Source organism: Geotrypetes seraphini, chromosome 10 (genome assembly GCF_902459505.1).
Source record: "Geotrypetes seraphini chromosome 10, aGeoSer1.1, whole genome shotgun sequence".
In the NCBI taxonomy this organism is placed as follows: Eukaryota; Metazoa; Chordata; class Amphibia; order Gymnophiona; family Dermophiidae; genus Geotrypetes; species Geotrypetes seraphini.
The window spans coordinates 52,009,199-52,028,572 of NC_047093.1; the positions used below are offsets into that span (position 1 = coordinate 52,009,199).

General features: G+C 40.5%; 1 protein-coding gene across 11 annotated transcripts in view; it reads right to left on the reverse strand.

Moving 5' to 3' along the window:
- FNBP1 (formin binding protein 1) overlaps positions 1-19,374 on the reverse strand; it is a 169,628-nt gene that overhangs the window by 18,110 nt on the left and 132,144 nt on the right. For 7 of the 11 annotated variants that reach the window (XM_033960310.1, XM_033960315.1, XM_033960313.1 and 4 more), the window contains 3 exons: positions 14,772-14,786; positions 8,034-8,143; positions 2,236-2,368 (listed from right to left, as the gene is read on the reverse strand). In XM_033960310.1, coding sequence (XP_033816201.1) covers positions 2,236-2,368; positions 8,034-8,143; positions 14,772-14,786 — 258 coding nt within the window. The remainder of the gene's footprint in view (positions 1-2,235; positions 2,369-8,033; positions 8,144-14,771; positions 14,787-19,374) is intronic. The other 4 variants (XM_033960316.1, XM_033960317.1, XM_033960311.1 and 1 more) reach the window with 1 other exon arrangement.

Sequence of the window (19,374 nt, forward strand, 5' to 3'; positions counted from 1 at the left end):
TCTATCTGCTGGGCATTTTATTTATGGAGAGTTTTCTCTCTCTTTTGATTTTGTGCTGCTCTTAGTACTTTTGCTTTGAAAAAGTTTGCCAGTTCAGCTGCTGTTGGGTATTTGTTGATTTGGCTATTAATTCAGTTGGAGTTAGCTAGGATTGTGTGTTATTTGAAATAAATTTTTTTTTAAATTCTGCTTTTCCTTTTCCGATTTGTTCAAAATAATACTTATGTTTGGCTAGTCTTGTTTGAGTTTTGTAGTGGTTGATCTTTTTCGCCATAAGATTTTGTCTTCTTCAGTTTGCTGCATATTCCATTTTCTTTCTAGGACCCCGTGTTCCTGTTTCATTGACAGTAGTTCTGTGAACCACAGGGAGTTTCTTCTATCTAAGATTTTTTTTTTCAATCTTTTAGGCTACATTTCATCCAGTACTTCTTCAACATTCTCATTCCATTTGTTGATGACTAGGGCTTTATCTTGGAAGTGAAGCTTTTCATCCATTGGTTGTGGAGTTTTTCATCCATTATTTTGCCAGAATACGATATCTATTTTACCTCTTGTTTCTTTGGTAATTCTATTCTCTTATTTTCTTATTCTGGTATTCTTGCCAGTAGATGGTGAAATGTGCTAGGAAGTGGTTTGACCTTATTACAGGTGTTCAGATTTTTGCTATTATCTTTAAGCTGCTTTTCCTTTTTCTACTGCTTATTATAAAGCAGTAGAATAAGTTGGTGACCTTTATTGTGGGTTTTTTAGAAGGATAGGATCTCTAAGAACGTAAGAATAGCCTTACTGGGTCAGACCAATGGTCCATCTAGTCCAGTATCCTGTCTTCATGGTGGCCAATCCAGGTCACAAGTACCTGGCAAAAACCGAAATAGTAGCAACATTCCATGCTACCAATCCCAGGGAATGCTTTGGCTTCCCCCAAGTCTATCTCAATAGCAGACTATGGACTTTTCCTCCAGGGACTTGTCCAAACCCTTTTTAAAAAACAGCTACATTAATTGCTCTTAGTACATTCTCTGGGAATGTGTTCCATAGCTTAACTATTCTCTGAGTGAAATAATATTTCCTCCTGTTGGTTTTAAAACTTATCTCTCTGTAACATCATCAAGTGTCCCCCTAGTCTTTGTAATTATTGATGGAGTAAAATATCAATCCACTTGAACCTGTTCTATACCATATCTCCCCTCAGCCACCTCTTTTCCAAGCTGAAGAGTCCTAACCTTTTTAGTCTTTCCTCATATGAGAGGAGTTCCACCCCCCTTTATCATCTTGGTCACTCTTCTTTGAACCTTTTCTAGTTCCACTATATCTTTTTTGAGATAAAGCGACCAGAATTTAATGCGATACTCTAGGTCTGTCTGCCAGGAAAGAGAGAAACTCTAAGGGGGTCTTTGTCTAAGTGTATGTTCAGGTTTCCTGCAACTAGAATATCATTGTCTTGCAGCGTTAAATTGATTAGGAAAGCACTGAAGTGGCCTTTGGCTTCTATTCATTTCCCTGGTGGGCTGTAGCAGATGGTGCAGATTAATTTGTCTTTAGGGGAGGGGTCTCATATTTTGCATGCTATAATCTCCATTGATTCTGAGAGGTAATCATTGATGATGGTAACTTCAAATGAGTTCTTACAGATGCCGGAGTTTCCATGAATAACTTAATTGGGGATTCCAATGGCCCCTGGTGATGTTGGCAGGGTGGCACATCTTCGGAAGACTGCACTGTTTTATAAACCCACTTAAGACACTTGAAGAAATGCTTACTTGCCCCTTGCCTCACATCAAGTAGCCTGTGCCAAATGTGCAGATTCTCCTGAAACACAGTTTATACATTTTACTGCTTAAATCTATTCTAGTGCGTAAGCAGGATCTACGGTAATCCTTGCATCTTGCACAAAATTTATCTGCAGTGTACACAAATCTCTTTGCAGGGACATTCTATTAATACACCTCAGACAACAAGCTGCAGGATAGGCATTGGTTCTTCTTCGGAAGAATGCACAGCTCAAGGTTAATAGGGACAGTGAAGTCAGAATTTCAGTCTATAAAGTAGAATGTGGTCTTGAACCCAGGCCTCATGCTTGTATAAAAAAAGAATTTGTGCAAATTGTCTGTTTTTCTCTTTCAGTCAAGAATTGCTTTCCGATAGCATAAATCGCAGACATATGGCATTACCATTGTAACCAGCACTGAATTCAACCTTCTAGTGTGTCACCAAAGAAAACCAATCTGCTTGTACCTGGAATTTCTGCACCTCTTGTTGCAGTTTCTCTATATTGTGCCCTAGTTCTGCCAATTTCTGCTCCACACTGGCTGGGTCACCCATCTGTGGGTTCTTAATGTACACATCCTTCATTTTGGTTAAGGCATCTCTGTAAAACAGAAGAAAGGATTAGTATGTGGATGAGAAAAAGTTGTAGAAGCTGCAATGGGCAAGAGGAAAGCCAGGACTCAAATTTCTTCAGCACCCATTCTAGGGCCTATGGATAAATATTTCCCTGCAGATGGGGAAACTGTTGTACGAATCCCTGAGGGACTAGAGATATCATTTGGGGCTCCTTTTACTAAGGTGCGTTTGGGCCTTAACACGTGGAATAGTGCGCACTAAATTGCCGTGCGTGCTAGACTTTAACGTCAGCATTGAGCTGGCGTTATTCTAGAAGCGTACCGCGTGGTGTAGCACGCGGTAATTTTGTGTGTGAGCTAAAAACGCTAGTGCACCTTAGTAAAAGGAGCCCTTAGTTCTGTGGCAGAACTTCCCCCACCATAACTGCTTATGCAATCTCAGAGTGATCCCTGAAGCCCTGATGATGGAGGATTTAGTAGTTGAGCACCTTGGTACTAATTGACAGGACTGTGGGGCAGTAGTGGAGGATGCTAAAGCTGTGATGGCACCTTCTGAACAGGGAATACCTTTGTCTGTAGGACAGGTTGGTGCAGTTTTATATTGGCTGAGAATACTTCCTGACCTCAAGAATGTGCCCCCTAAGTTCCTGAGGTCTAAGCAGGTGACCCTTCGTGATATTTGGGAAAGACTTATTAGGATTGAAACAACTTCTCCTGCATCTATTGTTTCTACTTCTAGATTTTCTAAGAAGTAGCTAAAATGGAAGATCAAGAGAGAAGGTTGTTAATATCTCTACTTGCTTCTCAACCCTAACAGCTCAGGGTTTGTGAATTATAGACTTTGGAATGGCATTTATTAAGACTAGTTTGATGATTCGTCTTAAGCTGGAGAACTTGGAAAGCATGGCCTATGCTAAAATCTGAGGTTATTGAAATTTCCTCAAACTAGATCTAGGTTTGAGGTTGTTTGCAGGTATTATTATTAGTGCTGCCCGATTCAGGGAAAAATTTTTCAATTAGATTTGGCCTACTGAATTGATTTTTCAATTTGATTCGCTTTTCCTGCCCAATTGGGTGATTTTTTAAAAATAGTCTTGCAGGTTTATTTTTGTAGCCTCTTCACCCACCCCACCCCCCTTTGCCCTCTCTAACCCCACACCAGAGCTGTGGTGTGAACAAAATAAAAAAGACTTTTCCTCTCTCTCTCTCTCTGTTAGATCCTAGCTCACACTCACTAACACCAGCTCTAGCAGGATATACATTTCAAATCTAACATATTATAATCACAAAATAGAAAATAAAATTATTTTTTCTACCTTTTGTTGTCTGGTCATCTTATTCAAATCATGTTGGTCCCAGGCTCTGGTTTCTGTTAACTTGCGCACCAGGGTCTCCTGCCCATTTTACGTTTTCCGTGCTCATCATTCATCTTTTGGCTCTGTACCTTCCCTTCCACTGCCATATCCAACATTTCTTTTTCTTTTCCACTGTCTACCATCTTTCTCTCTCTCGCTCTCCCTGCCTTGTGCCCTGGGTCTATTCTCCTCCAGCATCTCTTCCTTCCTTCCCTCCATTATCATGTCCAACATTTCTCTCTCTCTCTGTTATCCATGCATGTATCCCTCCCCTCCACTATATGCAAAGATTTCTCCCTCTCATTCCTTTCTACTTCTTTGTTTATTCCTGGCAGAATTCTGTGCAAATACATTCAAAATTCTGCTCAAAAATTTCAAAATTCTTTGCACAAAAATAGCAAATTCTGCAAGTTTGTCTGTCAAAATTTTAAAAATATTTTTGCTAATTATTATCCATATTCCATTTAAACAGTTAAAATAAAATGTTTTTCTTCTACTTTTGTTGTCTGGATGTTTTATTGTTCCTTCATGTTGATTCCAGTTTCTTTTTTTCTGCTAATTCTCCTTCAAGTGGCTGCTATCCATTGTCTTTTCTACTCTCTCCTGTCTATTCTCTCACTACACCTGCCTCAGGTATATTGATTATTCCTTTTTAGCTCTTTTCTGCCTCTTTCTTACCCTTTTCTTCTTTTTCACTTTCCAGCTACCTATCAAATTTCCATCTTCTCCCCCATTCCCCATCTCATTCCTTCCTCAGCCCTCCATTCCCTTTCTTTTTCAATGTACCTCCAATACCATATTTCTATTCTCTGTTATATCTATCTTCTTATCCATTTCCTTGCCATCCTCTCCTCCCCCTGAGGGTTCTACCATTCTCAGCATCTTCCTTCCTTCACCCTTATAGCCCAGCATCTACTCCCCACCCTTGTAGCCTGACATCTCCCTATCTCTTCTCTGCTGCACTCTCCCACTTTTTTCCCTTACTCCCATTTCAAGGCATCTCTCCATCATTCCATTCTGCTCCTGGATCCAACATCTCCCTCCTTCTTCCCTTCTACCTCCTGTGTATCTCTCTCTCATCTACCCCCATGTCCAACACCTTTCTCTCTCCCTTCCTTATGCCCAATGTCAAATCTCTCTATCCCCCTCTATTAAGTGCAATTTTATCCTCACCATGTTTGCTGACGTCACAAAGCTATGCCGGGCAATCAGATCGCAGAAGGATAGTGAGGCACTCCAGAGTGACTTGTATCAGTTAGAGAAATGGGTGGAGAAATGGCAGATTAAGTTTAATTTGGAAAAGTGCAAAGTAATGCATTTAGGCAGTAAGAACAAGGAATACGAATATAGAATGTCAGGTGCAACTCTGGCTAAGAGTGAACAAGAAAAGGACCTGGGTGTACTGATAGATAGGACTCTGAAACCATTGGCCCAATGCGCGGTAGCAGCAAAGAAAGCAAATAGAATGTTAGGCATGATAAAGAAAGGAATCACAAGTAGATCGGAGAATGTTATAATGCCACTTTATAGGGCAATGGTCAGACCACACTTGGAATACTGTGTCCAACATTGGTCTCCCAACCTAAAGAAGGATATAAAAATGCTGGAGAGGGTGCAGAGACGAGCAACGAAGCTAATAAATGGTATGGAGAACTTGGAATATGAGGAACGACTCAAGAAACTGGGACTGTTCTCCCTTGAGAAGAGGAGACTGCGAGGGGACATGATTGAGACTTTCAAAATACTAAAAGGCATCGACAAAATAGGGCAGGAAAATAAATTATTTACATTGTCCAACATGACACGGACAAGAGGACATGGACTGAAGCTAAGGGGGGACAAGTCCAGGACAAATGTCAGGAAGTTCTGCTTCATGCAGCGAGTGGTGGACACCTGGAATGCTTTCCCAGAGGAGGTTATTACGGAATCCACCGTTCTAGGATTCAAAAACAAATTAGATGCAGATCTCCTTACGAGAGGCATAGAGGGATATGGGTGACTAAAACTACTTCAGGCGTACACCTGACTGGGCCTCCGCATGTGCGGATCGCTGGACTCGATGGACCATGGGTCTGATCCGGAGATGGCAGTTCTTATGTTCTTATGTCTCCCTCTCCTCTCCATGTGCCACCAACTTTCCTTTCTCTTACCTCTTCCCTCCCCCTGTGCTACCAGCTTTCCTTCCTGAAGTTCCTTTCACCCCTTCGCTCAACCTGTGCCACTAACTTTATTTTCTCTCCTCCCCTGTACTCCAAGGTTTGCTTTTTCGGGTTGCAGTATCGGCAGTGACCTCACATGCTGCCTGATGCTAATCTGGAAGTCTCCTTTCTGCCTCAGAGAAACTTCCGGGTCAGCGGCAGGCAGTGTGTGGGAATTGCTGCCAATACTGCAACACGGCAAGATTCGATGCTGACACGGCTGGCATGGCAAGATTCTGCGCGGAAAAGGGAATTCCTGTGCAGTAGTTTTCCATCTCTCCCTCCCAACCCTCTGTGTAGCACTTCCCGATCAACCCCTCTTCCCCTGTGAGACTTCAACTTTTGGACCTCCTAAAGCAACAGCAGCGGTAAACAGGATGCTCGAGGCCTGCCTGCCAGGGCTTCCCCTCTTCTGCGTCATCAGTGATGTTATCAGTAGTGCAGCAGAGGGTAGACCAGGAGCAGCCTGTTGACTGCTGCTACTGCTTTAGGAGACCCGGAGGAGACTCAGGACTCACTGAATTGGTAAGTCTGGTTTTTTAAGGAAACAAATTGATTTGAATCGTTTCACCGAAGTGAATTGTTGAATTGGGCAGCACTAGTCAGTGTACCTCAGTAAGGGTGATACATTTGATATTCTGCCTTTCTGTGGTACAATTAAAGCAATTTATATATTATGTACAGGTACCTCACATATTTGTCATCTAAGGAATTATGATTTATGTTGGGGTTTTTTTAGAGGTCTTTTTATTAGAAGCTCAAGTCAGTATTACAAAGAATGGGTAATATATATAAAATATCAGAAGCAAAATATACATTATGTAAAACAAATCATTTCTCAAACATAAAGGCCCAAACAGGAACCTCTAATTTTATATATATATAAATTTAAAGCTTCTATACCACTGCTAATGACTGGGGGAGTCAATTCAGAGTGGTTTATATGAGCTTCTGTAATGGTGTTACAATACAGAATTTGTGTTTCCTGGGATGGTTTCAGTACAGACATTAAACCATAATCAATATTTGTACTTTTGTAAAGGTGTTATAATACAGAGTTTGCGTTTTCTGAGTTGGTTCTCAATACAACATATTTTTTTGCTTATATATCATTTGTTTTAGTCCACTTTATTCCTCAACCCCCCTCCCCCTTCCTGGCAATGAGCAATGAATGTTGATAAAGTGTATGAGCAAATGAGCAACAAGAAAAGGTTCCCATATGCACTCCTGTGCCATTATCTTTTCCAATGAATTGTGAATTTTGAGAGATAATTTAAAAATCGGTAATATGGATAGAATTGGGTTTTCTAAGATGTACTATTTACCAATGGGGATATGGATAGAGCATATTGAAAAAGGTGCCATGGGCATGGGGGTCTCTGTGCACAGTTTGGACATCTCAGCCTTTCCGGAGGAATATTCCTACAAGAGCCACTCTTGACTGTTTTCAGTTCAGAAGATTGTAAATTTATTATTTTTAAACACTACTTTAAAGAAGTCTAGGTTTGTGGCCAGAAAGTTACCTTATTTCCAGATATGGCTAGGCCACCGTGACCTAGCTATGGCCAAAGCCGGTTGATATCGGTGCCACCTTTTTTTCCTTAGATTCCCATGCAAGGGTATTGTTTGTTCACTATCAATGGAATAAGTATGCTTTTTTGGATCCATTTCAATTGAAATCTTTTCTTGCTGATCAGGCTTGTGCTTGACATGTGTTATTGTTCTTTTCGCGTTGTGCCAGCCTTATGGGTTTTTTTTTGTGGGGGGTGTTTGAATTTTGTAATAGTGATATGCTATCCTTGTTGTAGAAATGCCTTGTAATTTTTTTTTCTTTTCCTGTAGTTCTTTTCCTCTGTGAACTATAAGTGATATATGGATTTTACTACTTTTTCTTCAGTTTCTTTTTTCGTAATAGCTCTGCTATTGTTTATCTTTTATCCCTGTTTGGAAGCTTTATATTCGAAACTTTAATTTTTTTTAAAAAAATTTATAGAGCACTGCTATATTAACAGGGACTTTGTAGAATTAAAATGCACCTTTATCAATGGCAGGAAAGAAGAGCAACTGTGTCAAAAGGTTGAGTGTCCCTGCAGTGAAAAGGAAAGGACATAGATAGCGTTAAATAGCCTCTTTGTTACCTCTGATCTATCTCTTTCTGAATGTCCTTGTTTAACTCATCCACTTTCTGTTGTAGTTTCTTTCTTCTTTGTTCTGGGGGAAGGTTGCTAAAGTCTTCTGGTCCTGCGCCCTAAGGGGTAAGAGGTACGTGAGAACACATAATTCACGAAATCAGGGACATGCTATGTATTTAGATTCCACTCATACTCAGGGCCAGTAGGTATTTTCCTGTCCCTAAAGGGCTTATGATTAAGACCTCCTTTTACGAAACTGCAATAGCAGTTTCTAGCGTGGGGAGCCGCACTGAATGGTCCGCGCTGCTCCTGGCGCTCATTGAGTTCCGATGAGCATCAGGAGCAGCGCGGCTCTCTGCGCTAGGAACTGCTATCGCAGTTTCGTAAAAGAGGGGGTAAGTCTGTACCTGAGGCAATGGAAATAGTGACTTGTGCAAAGTCACAAGGAGCATTAATGGGATTCGAACCCTGACTTTCCTCATTCCTCAGCCGGCTGCTCTAACCACTAAGTTACTCAAGCCCAAGTTTAAGGAGTTTTGTGTGCATAAATCTCTTTAGATAACTTTACGTGCTAATAGTTCTGTAGGGGAATGAGACAAGGCACATATTAATTCAGAGTAAAGGAAAGTCACTTTGGAGGATAGAGTCGATTTGTTGGTTAAATAAGGATAAGTACATGTTGTGCTTGTGCCCATCTAACTTTTCATTCCCCCACTGGAAGCCTGCACCTTAGAAATGTTGCTGATTTGAGTGCCAGCAAGTAAGCTACAAAACATCAGGCTTAGTTATAACTTAATGACTATCCTTTAGTTCAAAATATTCCCACTGTTCATATACTCTTTGTATATGAATAGAAGGAATATTTTATTATATCTATCAGTTGCACATTATTGCATGAAAAATGTTTTTAGGATCTAGTTTGTAACTCCTTATTCCATGTCTTTAAGTCGTTTTTGGACTATAATAGGAAATACCGTATTTCCCCATGTATAGACTGCCCCATTCTATAGAGGCCACAGAAATGCCGAGTTCCATTTTAAACCTGTTAGATAAGCCACCCCATTAGATAAGCTGCGGCGTTACCGGAGAACCGTAGTTTAACTACCTTAAATACCTCCCTCGCTAGACGGCTGATGGCTGCCTCCTACAATCTCACTGTGCAGGGCAGGAGCAATGTTTTTGATCTCAAGCTGCTTCTTGAATGGCTGCCATCGCGAGAACCGACGGCAGCCATTCAGGAAGCAGTGCAGGGCCAGGCTTGAGATCGAAAACATCGCTCGTGCCCTGCCCAGCGAGATTGTAGGAGGCAGCAGCCGCCAGTCATCCAGCGAGGGAAGTATTTAAGGGGGATGATTTTAAAAAACATTCAGCTATGGTACTCCAGTAATGCCGCGGGGATTTAAAAAGGTACCGGGGTGGGGGGCGATGATTTCAAAAGTAGATTAATTGAGGGGATTGAGGGTGAGAAGGGGGAAACTGGATGCACAGAGGTTGGGAGAGAGATATAAGGGAGTGAGTGGGGAGAAGAAAAGAAGAGACACACTGGCCTGGATGCACGAGAAAGGAGAGATCAAGATAGAGCTGAGAGAGGGACTAGGTAGTAGATGAAAGGGAGAAAACTACAGATAAACAGTGGTTTATGCTTGATTTCAGGATTTTGTTTTGTTTTTGGTGTATTTTCTTTAAAATTATCTTTTATATTAATTGTGATTAATCACACAACGTATGCATACACACATTTGGGTATGTCATCTTTTGTGTACCGTACTGAATTATAGTTTTCGTGAATGAGTTTTCATGTCTTTAGATAAGCCACCCCATTTAAGCAAGCCACACCCAATAAACAGGTTTGTAAAACCCATGTATAAACCACGGCCTATATATGGGGAAATAAGGTATTATAATTTTCGTATTAACATCTGTAGTCCACTAGCAGTGCAGCATTTCCCTAAAATATACCCATAAGAAGGTTCAGTTGCCCTAGTTCACTGGAATCTCTTAGTGGAGTAAAAGAGGTACATGAAATTATTTCCAAGATCAGGACCCAAGCACCAATATGTAACCAAGGTAGCTGAGGAAATCAGCACAGTTTTGTATAACATTTTGTCTGTCTGGTGGGAGGTCATTTTTCAACATGCAGATTTATTCTAGTAACTTTACTATATGCCATGCCATTCACAGCTTAGCATGCTAGGAGCACCATTTCGTATCTTACCAGTGCAGAGGCCATGTACCAGGGCTCCTTCTGGTACCCTGCAATCACAGATACTGAATAGAGCTACTAGGTGTCACTACTAGGCGAGGACTGGGACCTCCTCCTCAACTCTAGCTGGTTTGGAGAATGAAATACCTAACCTGAGAACTGAACCCTGGTCCTCTGCATGGTAGCATGCATCAATGCCTCTGAACCAGCATCATTTAGCTCTCCTGATGCAGCTCGAAGAACTCCTATACAGCACTTTTACCTATGCCTCAAACACCTGATTCCAGATCTTTAACTTCAATTAACTCCTGAGTCTGATTGCAGAAATCGAGCCAGTAAGATTTAAAATACAGTCTGATAAACAGTTCTCACACTTGTGAACCCAGTGCAGACTGTTATTCTGCAATACAAATGGTATGCAGGTGGGGTTTTCCTCAGAAGCTGCTTTCTTTATTTTCATGTACAACTTAATTTCAACACAGAAAACAAAAAATAAATATACGCACTGTTGAATAAGTTCTTGCAGGATCACTCAGTCATTCAATCATAGAAAACACATCACTAAATGATAAGCACAAAAAGTGGAGAAAAACAGATCTCATACACAAACCGCCGGGACTACACTGTACCCTAAGCAGTCTGTATCATCACGGGTCTGAAAAAAACTACACACAGATATTTCTAAATTTTCATACATTCAAAATATTCTGCTTTCAAAGTAAATCAGGGTGTTCACTGCTGAAAACTTTTGGCTCACAGCTACAGAATATAGAGTTCATTGTTTTAACAAGCATCAAGGCAGCATGAAAAAAAGCACTTATCCGAATCCGTGGCCGAAAATGATTTCTCCTTCAGACGCCATGTGCAGGGTCCTCCCGACAGAAAGTACTCCTGTTTCGCAGCACGCACGCATGCACGCTGCTACATCAGGGGAAAAGAATGAAAAATCTTGTGCTCTTCATACATTCCAACTTTAGAAGAAATCCACACAACTGAAGAATGGAACCAGGCAAAATGCTTGAGTACCTGATTGTAAAACCGCTTAGAAAACCTTGATAGGCGGTATATAAAATCCTAATAAACTTAAACTTAAATCCAAAATGGCCACCATTTTCTGCAGTGAACACCATGATTTACTTTGAAAGCAGAATATTTTGAATGTATGAACATTTACAAATATCTATGTATGGAGTTTTTTTCAGATCCGTGATGATACAGACTGCTTAGGGTACAGCATAGTCCCGGCAGTCTGTGTATGAGGTCTGTTTTTCTCCACTTTTTGTGCTTATCATTTAGTGATGTGTCTAATTATGATTGAATGATTGAGTGATCCTGCAAGAATTTATTCAACAGTACGTATATTTATTTTTTGTTTTCTGTGAATAATTTTTACGGCTGTCTTTCCCGTGTGAGTGGTTGATTTCAACTTGATTTCAAGACATTATTAAGGAAAACAACAAGTGGGTGCAGCAGGGATCGGACATATTTAGTGGTTACTTCTGTTGTATTCTCTTCCTTTTAATATCTCATCATTATTAATGACTCTAAATGTAAACATCCCAGGACGCCGACTGAAACACAGTCAGTCTTATTTTTTGTCTCTGAACAGGAGCAGAAGTTTTCACTTGAATATAGAAAGACCTGCAATAGGGCTGCTTCCTCCTAGAGACCATTTGGTTACGTGGTGTGGAATTTCTTTCTTACCTGTGCTATGGATGTAACTATTTAGTGCATTTTGAGATAAGATGAAAAGGCAAAGTATAAAGTTATGGCAGGGGTCCCAAACCTGTCCTCATGATCTTACAGTCAGTCAGGTTTTCAGAACATCCACAATAAATCTGCATGCTTTGGAGACCCAGTACAGCAAAGCTAATAACTTGTAACAGAAGTTTTCTGTAGATAGCAGGATACATCAGGTGAGAACTTGATTTCTTATCCTTGGCAGGATTATTTGTACATTTTTTTAAATGGTTATTACTATTTATGTGCTTTATTTTTTAAAGCTTATTATGCAGATTAACTTAAGGTTGTTTGCCACCCAAAACATTTTGAGAAACAGCAATAAAAGCTCTCTGAGCTAAGAAAAATGGGACTTCCTGTGCAGTTACCACCTTAAAAGTTCCAGAAGTCTGCTAGAGAGCTTAAGAGTCAACTCCCTGGGAGGTGACTTGATTTAAATTTAATTTATGAACTTATTATTCCACTTTTCACAAAGCATTATAGCAGATTACAATAGAACTGGGTATACATGTCTGATTTATTCCACTGTCTACAAAGAACGTCCATTACAGGTAACTAGCTTTGCTTTCCCTGTTGACGAACATGCTGAATCAGCCACATTAGTGGGGAGTCCCAAAGCTGAGAGCTCTTGAACTGCTAAGCTAATTCAGACAGATGTATAGTCAAAGAGTTAACTATTAATCAAAAAAAGGTCTTTCAGAACACTGCCAAATGCTCCGTCCTTTTCAGACACTGTCTAGACACTAGTGAGATACGAATAAAACATGTGGAAGCTCTACATATTTCTTCAGTCTCAATAGAGGACGATGGAATTGAAGAGCTCCAATCAGGCTGAAAGAAGTGAAGTACTTCAGTCAGTTGTTCTTACTTTTTCAGACAATGGCTGAGTGAACCAGGTCTCACTAAAAACGCTCACTTCTGTAGCTGATTCATGAGCTGCAGAGGTAAACAAACTGCAATAAGTCTTAAAGGTGCAGCTCTTGTGCCCTTACAGAAGACAGATTTGGAATGGACTTACTGCTGCTGTGATTTTTTTTTTTTTATGTCATTTGCAGGCAGGGTTCCTGTAGCATGCAGTGAGATCCAGAGCAATAGCAGCCAGTCTGAAGCAATAGAAGATGTGATAGTTCAAGAGACAACCAGGAGAAACTGCCTTCACAAGAGTAAGAGACACGAAAACAGCAACAAAGGAGACCAGATGGTGCTCAAAGCATTTATTAATAAACCAGACTCGCCACGATCGTGTTTCGGCCTCAAAAGGCCTGCCTCAGGAGTTTTGATGTTAACTGATAAAACCATAGGTGTATGAATCCATTTGTCATTTTCATCTCCAGCGATTTTCCGCTGGACTCGCCGCCAGCCATTACTTTTGGTGTTTAAAAGAGATTTTATAGTAAAATTTGGACATATGGATTCATACACCTATGGTTTTATCAATTAACATCAACACTCCTGAGGCAGGCCTTTTGAGGCCGAAACACAATTGTGCCGAGTCTGGTTTATTAATAAATGGATTGAGCACCATCTGGTCTCCTTCGTTGTTGTTTTTGTGGCAATAAAAGATACAACATCAAGGTTTGGTGGGAAAGGGGTAGGAAAGAAACTGAGGACAGAGGAGGGGCCAGATATAGAATCCTTATGCCTGGGCTGATTTATGGCATAATCCATCCTGCTTTTCAACAGAGAAATGCACCTCTTGCATGCATATTCATTGTGGATATCCTGAAAATCTGACTGGCCCTGGGGTCACTAGGATAGGTTTGGAAAGACCTGTTTTATAGGTTTTGAGAATATAATGAAATCAACACATCACAATGGCGTTTTCCTATGCATTGTTGGTTTTTTTTATGGAGCACTATAATGTTACAACAAGTGGTTTACTTGGTACAGTCAGAAGGCATTCTATCAAATCACTGTTCTATTACTTCTAGATCAGGGATCTCAAAGACCCTCCTTGAGGGCCGCAATCTAATCAGGTTTTCAAGATTTCCCCAATGAATATGCATTGAAAGCAGTGCATGCACATAGATCTCATGCATATTCATTGAGGAAATCCTGAAAATCCGACTGGATTGCGGCCCTCAAGGAGGGACTTTGAAACCCCTGTTCTAGATAGTGGCCTACTGGAAATATACTTTCTTTTGATATTTTAACACCAACTTTCCAATAGTATTTATCCTGCCCCCTAAAGTTGGGCAGGGAGGCTAAGCCCATTGGAACTACTTCAGAGTGAGCAGAGGACCTTTTCTTAAGAGTTACCTGGATTTAGTCATATTTATTCTGGTTCTGAATGGATGCAGTAAAAATATATTATTTAAAGCAGTGGTTCCCAACCCTGTCCTGGAGGACCACCAGGCCAATCGGGTTTTCAGGATAGCCCTAATGAATATGCACGGAGCAGATTTGCTTGCCTGTCACTTCCATTATATGCAAATCTCTCTCATGCATATTCATTAGAGTTAGCCTGAAAATCCGGTTAGCCTGGTGGTTCTCCAGGACAGGGTTGTGAACCACTGAATTAAAGGACAGTTTTTCACAGAAATAGAACCATACGGTTTTAGAACTCCTTTGTAGATAAAAACCCTTCCATTCCACTAAACTAAAAAATTTATTAGCACATAATTTAAAGGAAACATGATTCTCATCACCTTAGTCTGAAGCTGAAATTAATTTTAAATAAATCACTGAATCAAACATAGCACAAAACAGACAAATGCCAGGAGTTAATCTCAAAGCGGCCTTCACCCAAGCAGCAGTGATTTGTGATTAGAATACAAGAGGCATGCTGGTGTGCTGCTTACCAGTTTGAGGGAAAGCTTCGTGGAAAAATTGGAGAGAGAAAGTGATTTAGGAAAAAGAGAGAAAAAAACCCATCAGTAGAAGATGAACTTTTGTATTTTGGTTCCATTTTAATTAATAACTACATGAAACAAATATACCCATCTTCACGGACTGACAATGAAGAGAATGGAAAACTTGTGATAAGATCTGTGTAAAAGTTCACAAGGTGGTAACCTAACATCCTGACTACGTACACTCTTTAATTACTGTGACTTCACTAGAGCAGCATTTCAACACAGCAGACTCAAAAGTTCACAAGGTGAAACTATAATATTCTGACAACGTACACCCTTTAATTACTGTGCCTTCATTTCAACATGGCAGACTGAAAAGGTTCAGAGGGGCACAATACCCTGAGGAGAAGGAGGTTTCCATAGATTTTTCTCCCTTGGCAATTTAGGGCTTTGTTTCAAGAGCTACATATCTGAGATCTTTTGATCACCTCAACAGTTCTCTCAGAAAGCAACTACTGAAGCATGTACCACTCTGACAGACACATGTCAGACATACCAAGCACTGAACCACAAAAACCTCCTGATTAGAGGTGATTGTCTTCTTCTGCAGGTGTATATCATCTAGGGAGAATTTTAGTTCCACTGATTCTCAGTTTCTGTACCAAAAGGTGCGCTGGCAGCTTGGGCGAAAAGGCCTCACACTGACGCTGTAAATCTACCTGTGCATCATAGCGTCTGCTCCCCTGTGCCATTTCTGTCCTTATCCTCAGGTCAACAGTTAGCAAAGTGAAAGCCATTGTCCAGAGGCTATGGGGATTACAAGGCAATTAAAGCATATGAAAAGGAGGTTCATTAGCATATTTTAAATGAGGATGTTACTGTGCACAATCCAATTCCTCTGACGGGTGTTCTAACTCAGGGATCTCAAAGTCCCTCCTTGAGGGCCGAAATCCAGTCGGGTTTTCAGGATTTCCCCAATTAATATGCATTGAAAGCAGTGCATGCACATAGATCTCATGCATATTCATTGAGGAAATCCTGAAAACCCGACTGGATTGTAGCCCTCAAGGAGGGACTTTGAGACCCCTGTATAACAGAATTAGATCTGCCTGCTCAGTTAAATAAAAGTGATCGCAAATTGAATGAAAAAGAGAGCTATCTCAGGGCAGAAAGCCATGTGCAAGAAACCATTAAAAAATTGTAGTTAATCTGACTGGAGAAATAAAACAAGTCAGGATAACGTGCAAAAGGAGAAAAGCAATGACAATTGTATTCCCAGTTTCTTTTACTGCTTCCTGCTCTGGTGGGATGCAGACAAGAAGCAATGAAAACTGTTAGGGATTCTGGTTCCTCTTCCCTCCCCAGATTATCTTCTGCTCTCTCTGGAGTGGGAAAACAGGAACTCAGCCAGCACAGCTCCCTAAACTGCACTGGTATGTCTGTGAACTTTAGCAGAGATCTGACTAACACAAGTTTACTACTTGGACACAGAGAGACGCAAGATATGGTGCAGAGTACAAAGACTGCCCAGTGTTTACCTATGAAGCACTCTACTCACAGATGAATGCCACATGCACAACTGTGCCTGCCCCAGGACAGTCTCACAATCACCAACAAGCCAACACCATTTTTTTTTTTTGCTGTAAATGTGGTAAATGTTAAAGCATAATGAGCACTAGATGGCTAATGCTTCAAGGACATGGAACAACCATAGGGAAAGTGTCATATTCTAAAGCAGGGTTCTAGATACAAAGAAAATATCTTCCAGCCGCTAAAGATATTCAAAAGCAGTGTCTCATTATTTAACAAGGAAACAGTTCTAAGCTACGTTTACTGTCAACAAAACTGCAAACAAATGTATTGTTCGATTTAGCATACTGAAGCCCCGATGTTCTAAACTTACCGTGCCTTTAGCGATCAACACTAAACCAGATCTAACTGGTTTAGCGTCAAAGTATTTTAGCTTCCGATGCACATAATGGCTCTGTGCAGTTTTTTCCGTACTTCACAGCATTCTCTGATGATACTATGTAAATGTAGTATAATGAAGATATTAATATTAAAATGAGTACTCCGGCAGTGCCCAGACATTGGCTGGTGTTGCACGAAACGAATTACTGACTTTTAATGTTCCAAAATTACCGGCAGGTCTGGAGGTGTTGGTACTGTGTTAAAAGCACGTCTCAGGCATGTTTGTTAAAAGTGTGTCTCATGCATCAAGTGTACATCAGTAGGTCTGTGCTGCAGATTGCATGAAAGATGGAAGCTGAAGATACTGTACATATGCGTGTGTCTTAAGAGTTGTCTCATGCATGTCAGCAGGTCTGAGACTGCTAATTACATGATAGGTGGAAGTTAAAAAAATATATATATATGGGGCAGCATATATGTCTCACAAAGCAATATAGACAAAACCATTTGCATGGTTTGCTGGTTGCTCTCTGCCTATGGCATCAACGGACTCTTATGATGTGCATCCATGATGCGCTACAATAAGGCACGCCTACGATTAATCCTCAAATGTGCCTATGACGTAGCATTTCCTGGCGCATGCGCACATTTATGCTTCTTTCCGTGGACTATTCTGTGCATGCTTTTAATATTTAATTAAACAGTTCTTAAACCAGCGATTTTATTTTATTGTATTATGCTCTGTGGTTATTTATTTCCCTATTGTATTTTTCCTTTGTTTTGCTTTTCTTTATTAATTGTATTTCAAACCCTTATCTTACCTTATGTAATGAGTATAATGTATTAGTTATCTACCCAATGTTATTATTTAAAGTTTGTAATGTTTTGTCTCTATTTGACTATATTTTAATATGTTCATCGCTTAGAATTTGATTAAGCGATCAATCAAGAAAAATATTAAACTTGAAACTTGCATGTCAGTCACTTTCTCCAAAGACTGATCAGATGGAATATCCGTGGAGCTCCACGGAGCTCATTTGTATGCAAAGTTTTTGCAGCATCGCTCGTCTTTTTGAAAATTGGCACTACAAAGACCCACCGGATTTTAACGGTAAGTTTAGAACATTGGGGCCTGAATCATTTGTTTCAGTTCTGTGCCTTTAATTACTGATTTCCTTTCTAGAGATTTGCTCCCTTGTTAAACAAACAGGATGCACTCTTACTCCTTGTTCAATGTCAATATTTTCTGAAATGTGAGCACCTGAGCTGTCCCAGCATGTCCATTAAGAGGAGCAGGAGTCAAGAAACTCAGTTCAATACACAAAAATGGAGAGCTGGGGCATCACAAAGCATCAAAACACAAGAGGGAGAAGAGTGTGAGAATGAAGGTGAAGAGAGAGGTAGAAAGAAGGGAAGGTGGACTCACAGGAAGCTGCAGGCTCACATTTTACTGCACAGTCACAGACACTAATCTCATTCACAAGACAGGTGGCCATGGGGATAACTCTGCTAGAGAGGCAGAAGTGTGTAATTTAGTGATAAGTTATACCCCAGCTTTCCAGTCCGTTTACCCTTAAAGAGATTTAGGTCCAGGCCTTAGGATTCCATTTCTGTAAAATTTGTACTTATGAGTGAAGCATTTTCAGAAACAGGTATTCCCTGATACACATAAACTGCTCTTCTACATATTCTTATTAAAGGCCTGGGTCAAATGTCCTAAACATGACTTTATAATAGCCTAAATTCCCATATGAAATCTACCCTGTGGCCAAGATGCATCCCAGTTTTTCAAGTATTTATATTCTCTGTTCCTCATTGGTTTCCATTTTCTCTTTTAGATCCACTCTCTAGTAGGTTACTTTAACATTTTTGTTGATAATATATTTTAAAACTATCCATATTTTTGGGTGTTGTAAATGGGGTTAGTGGCTGTACAGCACAAGTATGGCCTAGTCACCATACACAAACTTACAAAATATTCCCTAGCCTCAAAGGCACAGGTGGGCTTCCCTATAGTCTTCTTCATGAACTCTTTGTGAGAATACAAGGACTGAGTCTGCCGCTGCAGCACCAAGAAAAAACATAGACTTGTTAAGGGAGCTCATATGCAACTTACTTGCCTACATCACTTCCACTCACTATACCAGTATTTGTCATTCAGCATACAACGCTAGGCCTTGACATTCAGCTCTTGTACACCTCAATTTTCCCTTTAGCAATATGTCCCTACATTTACCCCCTTCTCACTTTTAATGCCACATTTCCCTACATTTCCCCCCCTCACAGATCTACTGCCACATTTCCCCACTAAGGCACAAATTCTCTAATCAGCGCTAATTTTTTAGGCACTGGTAGGCACCCAAGCTCAGTAAAAAAAAAAACCCAACATAATTTAAATGACATCTTTTCTGAGTTTCAAGGTACCTAAAAAATTGGCGTTGGAATCACGCCTCTGTAGGTGCTTTAGGCCGTCTAATCCCACTGTGGTCATGGCTAACGTCAGAAATAGCATTAGGCAGCCTACCGCGCCTACATAGGCACAATTCATGACAAAGATTGGCACCGAAAATGTAGGCCTGGAAAACCCTGGCCTATGTTTCCCACACTATCTTTCCCAGAGGCGTGATTCTCTACATGGCACCGTCGCACGATTGACACACGATCGGCAGCTGCTTTTTAGGCACCCACCAATATCGGC